The sequence below is a fragment of the Gossypium raimondii genome, chromosome 10 (genome assembly GCF_025698545.1).
Source record: "Gossypium raimondii isolate GPD5lz chromosome 10, ASM2569854v1, whole genome shotgun sequence".
In the NCBI taxonomy this organism is placed as follows: domain Eukaryota; kingdom Viridiplantae; phylum Streptophyta; class Magnoliopsida; order Malvales; family Malvaceae; genus Gossypium; species Gossypium raimondii.
In genome coordinates this window covers 15,086,239-15,091,410 of record NC_068574.1, presented here as the reverse complement: position 1 = coordinate 15,091,410, position 5,172 = coordinate 15,086,239, and the positions used below count along the sequence as shown (strand labels likewise).

Below are 5,172 nucleotides of genomic sequence, written 5' to 3'. Positions count from 1 at the left end.
TTCTCTTAGGCTTACCATTAATCAAGTTGGCGAGAGTAATGATCTCCTTTCTCTTGGCAGCTCTAGCTTCTTTTTTGTCAGTCTCCTTAATGATAATATGTGTGATTAGGTCTGCCAAAAAAAAGTTGCGTATGCTTGCGTTTGAGATATTTTTTGTAGTTGTACCATGATGGGGGGAATTTTTCGATTAATAATCCAGCGACAAACTCTTCCGATAAGGTGATGTTCTTAGAGTTTAGATCCTTCAACAACTTGTGGTACTCATTGATTTGTACCTTTACATCCTTGTATCAGACATCTCCTATCGCTAGTATTTTCCAATGAAAACCTTCTGTTTACCAGTATCTTCATCAGTGTACTTGACAATCATTTTATCCTACAGCTCTTTTGCTTCCTTGTACGAACAGTAAACATAAAAAAAATTCTTTCGGAAGAGTTGAAATAATTGTGTGTCTACATACCTTGTTCGCATGTACCCATAGTTCAGTCTGCTTATTTAAGGAATCAAACGACAGTTTTTCAGTACGGGCGAAAACAACTCCATGCATATGAAACACCAAAAAAATGTGTTCCTGCCACCATTTGAAGTTGTTTCCATCAAACACCTCAATCTTGGATATGTCAGGAAATGGTTTAGTGAAGGAAACATGAAGTGCGATTGGATTTGGGGCAGTGATAGTTGCAATATGTGCAGTATTTGGCGAAGCGTGGATGCCACAGATGCTGGCAACAACATCGGGAGGTGTAGCGACGTTGGTAGCAGCGTTAGGATCCATAATATCCTTAGGAGTGTTGGAAAAAAGGAGTTGAAAGTAAATAGGCCATTGTAATGCTTGAAGTGTGACTAGCAGGGTCCTTAATGTTGTGGATCCCTAAAGATTCAGCAAGGACTTCTGTTTTGGAAGCCAAAAAGCAAAAATGAACCGAGCCTTGTATCGCACACAATGGGAAAACTTGATTGATTTGCACTCAATTAAGCTTTCAAGCTCAATTCTTGTGTGTGCATGTCCATCTCTTATTTTGGCTCTTATAAGCCTAATACCCAAGTTATGTTATGCAAGTAAACACACCGAATATAAAAGACACCTGCAGAAATTAGAAAAGGAGATTAATAATTAAAATCAAAGAAAAAATAACAAATTGTTTTGAGATAACCCATTGTGAATTTGTGATCCCTCTTTGTTCACCATCGCCACTCCCTTGAACTAACCATCACCGGTGCACATTATCGAACCCCCTCTCAACAGTCGACTCACCATTACCATAGACCACCGATTTCATCAATATACCCAACTTTCATCATCTCCTCTCAACCACCCAACGACCCACAGCCATTCCTTCTACCATGTGTCCATTTTCATGACCATACCAACTACCTCACCACATCAATATACCCATTGACCATACCCAAGTCCTTGCATTATTGTGTATTGTTTCTTCACTTGGTTTATTGACATTAATGAATGATGGCGTTAAGAGTTCTTTTTCATTATTAAAGTTGACACTTGATAGCCATTATTATTACCATTGTTCTTTTTTTCCAATGCTGTCATTAGTGCATGCGTAGATACATACATACACGAATGCGTGCCATCACAGATACGTGATGATGGTGTAATTAGGATCCATCTCTTACGTTTGACTCCATATCATTAGTATTGATATGTACTTATTTAATTAGTTTTTAAAATTTAAATGTAGATCCTCAAATTCTCTTTTTAAAAGATTTTTAAAGTTTCTTTTATAAAAGATAATGTTGTACCTGTTCTAGCAAAATGAAATTTCTTCAAACCCAATTTTAATTTAATTTGACAATATTATTTTAATTCCTTATATTTTTTTGTATTCTGTGATATTTTTAATCATTTTATGAATTATTAAAATTTCAAATTATATTAGATGATTTACTTTAAACATAATATATTACGATTTATAAGACCCTTTTTATATATTAGCCTCTTTATTACTTTTTATAATAAAATTCTTTTGTTACCGTTAATTATAATTGTTTTATAAATAAATTTATTTGTTAGTGCAAAATTTTTAAGAAAATATTGACATATATATTTACTACAATCATTTTATATAATATTTCAAATCCAAACTTTTTATTTATTTATTTTAACAATTGACATCTCTATTTATTATAATGATTTTAATATAATATTTTCACACTTCATAACAAAACATATATTTTACATATTACTAATATGTATTATTGATTTTAAACAATATGACACGGGTATGCAAACTAATTAAAATATATTTAATGGTTGAATTTTTATATAAAATAAATAGTTAAAAAATTCATGATATAAAAACTATATTAATTTGTAAATAAATCTATGTAGCTTTTAATTTATTAAAGAGTACTTGAAAATTTAAGGTTGATGAATGTATGGTTTCAAAATAAAATTAGTGATTCAATTATGAGTTATTTTGGAAGTCAGATCTTAAATCTAATACTACTGACTCATTACAGTGATTGACCATCCCAGAGTACCACAACTTGAACTGCTCTTTATGACTGGCATTAAATGATCTTTGTCCTATCAAATCAAATCAAAACACAGGGTTCTTCAACAGGGCATAATATGGGTAGTCTTGGTATCATAATTCGATAAACAAAGTTTATAATTAACCCCCAAAACCTTGACTAAGTCCCCCGACATTTGCCTAACCGCCGGCGAACAATTGCTCTGCATCAGCAACAACAACTTGGTCATCCCATTGCTACTAGCCACCGCTTCTTGCGCTTTCCGGTCTCTAAACAAATAACAACCGCTCCAAAGTATCGCCACCGCGTGCTCCGTCGCATTGCTCGATACTTTCAACACTGTCTCACCAATCCTTCCCAACAATACCGAATCATGCCATATCTCCACTCTCCCTTCTTTGCAAGTGGACAACTCTTCCAGCAGTTCCAATGCCTTCTCTGTTATCGAAGTAGTAGTGTTTGGTTGGGACAAAAGGTACTTTAATTCTGGGATTATTCGATATTGGATTACTACGGTTTTTATACGTTTTGGCATTGTGATTGCGATAAAAAATGATAAGCTGGCTTCAATTAATCTTGGGTTTTCTTTTCTTAATGATTTTACCAATTCCGCTACTAATCCCTCCTTTTGACCTATTTTGAGCTTCGACTCTCCATCCACCGCTATAGACTCCAGTAATCGAACCGCTTCGATTTGTGAATCTGAATTCCCTCTTTGTAAAACCAGAAGAATCGTCGACAAGCAATTCGTCTCCAACAATGGCTTCTTATCGGAAATTTTGGTTAACATCAAATCCAAAATCTTAACAACCTGTTCCACTATTTTAATGCCCGATTCCGCATTCCTCATAAAATCCAGCACCTTGCTGAAAAACCCGTCCATCTTGGCGAGGAATTCCCGGTTTTCCTCTGACTCTCGCGCGAAACAAATGATCTTCGTCAACGATGAGAAGCAATTGATGTCAAGGTGTTTGACCAAGAGTTTGACCTGATTTTGAGAAGGAACAGCAGCTGAATTGCGGACCGAGTCGGCGTCGAGTTGACGGCGAGCGACTGAGTCGAGCCAGATCTGGATGAGTCGTTGTAAATTCCGGTTGGGAACAAGGTCTTTGCTTTCGAGGACTTGCATTGTGGCGGGACAGGTGTTGTTGCCGCTGTCTAGCCAGCGTTGGATGCTGGCTCGGTCGTATGTCACCCCCGTGCACAAGCTCACTGGGGATTTCATCACATCCAACGATATCGGACACCGAAAAGAACTTGGAACCGCAATGTATAAATCGTCTCTTGCCATTTTGTTTCTTTCTTATCCTCGTTTGGACGACGAGAAAGTGAGTGGAAAATGAAAATTTTGTGAAATAGGAAGAGGGAAAATAGAAAAAGGTGGGAGAAGCGAAGGGGAGAGAGTTGAGGTTTAAAGAAGGAAGAGAATTTAGTCAAAGGATTCTTGACAACGTTATCAGCTACCTTTTTTTTATTTGTTAAATACAATAATATCTTACTAATTTAAATTTTTATTAAAAAAACTAAATGATAAACACATTGTGAATTAAATATTATGCCCTGAAAAATGGAAATTATAAACAAATTAATACAGCACAAAATTACAATCAGAGATAATGAGAAGGATAGAATTAAAAAAATTAAGAATTATGAATAATAAACATGTAAAGATATTCACATAGTATAAATAATAGACGATAAATAAGACATTACAATTTGATGCACAAATTCATGTTTATAAAATAATTTTTATCTGATGGACAAATATTATGCCCGTAGAATAATTCTTATTAGGAGAAAGATAAATTAGTAGTACTAGCTAGTCATCATTAGAACAATTTGATGATAAACTCTTAATTAAGAAGTCATTATTAAGAGCCGAAAATACCTGCTTCATCAATAATACACAAAAGGCCAAATCTTATATAGCCTATCCTCCTCCTCCTCATCTCATATTTCAATTTTACAAACACTTTCATAATGATCTATTATGATTAGGTTCTCCAAGAAAAGTTTCCATCATCCTTTTCTTTTGACAAATCTCATATATATATATATATATATGCTATAACATAACTATAAACTAAAAATTAAAAGTTAAACCTCAAATCACCACTAATTTTAAAGAAAATAAAACCATGATATACTATTAAAGAAGCCACGAAGTTAGCAAAGTAAAAATTTGGTTTGAAAAAATTGAGTGGCTAGAATTTTAAATCAAGAAAAGATGGAACCAAATTTATGAACTAATTTTTAACTCGCCAGACTAATATTCCTAATATTGTATTTATTATATGTTTGATGTGAATATATAAATATTATTATCTTACTCATTAAAATAATATTGGAATATATAAATCTATTACCATAATTTTTTCAATTATTTAACACCAATCTTATATTAAATTTGTTTCATTTCCAATTTTAATCCACTCCCTATCAAATTTAATTTTTTTAAAGGTGGAAACTCCACAACAAAAAGAATAAGAAAAAAAAATGTTAAAACAATTTAGATAAAAAAATATAAAAATTACGCTTTGGGCGTTCCCTCGTCGGACTTCACCACAGAACTGTATTTGGCTGCGAGAGGTTGGTAATTTGTCTAGTCTGGCATCTGGTATTGTCTTCAATCCAAATATTGATGCTCTTGGAGTTAACTCGACTTTTGACTTTGA

The 5,172-nt window shown here is 33.6% G+C and overlaps 1 protein-coding gene across 1 annotated transcript; it reads right to left on the bottom strand.

Annotated features, from left to right (window-relative positions):
• Positions 1–2,387: 2,387 nt before the first annotated feature.
• On the bottom strand, positions 2,388–3,978 carry LOC105778680 (U-box domain-containing protein 28). Its single transcript, XM_012602428.2, has one exon. It carries the CDS (start codon positions 3,786–3,788, stop codon positions 2,580–2,582), a length of 1,209 nt encoding a protein of 402 aa, XP_012457882.1. The 5' UTR covers positions 3,789–3,978; the 3' UTR covers positions 2,388–2,579.
• Positions 3,979–5,172: the final 1,194 nt, after the last annotated feature.

Bases quoted from the DNA above. Each gene is read 5' to 3' on its own strand.
- LOC105778680 (XM_012602428.2), bottom strand. From the start codon at position 3,788: ATGGCAAGAGACGATTTATACATTGCGGTTCCAAGTTCTTTTCGGTGT.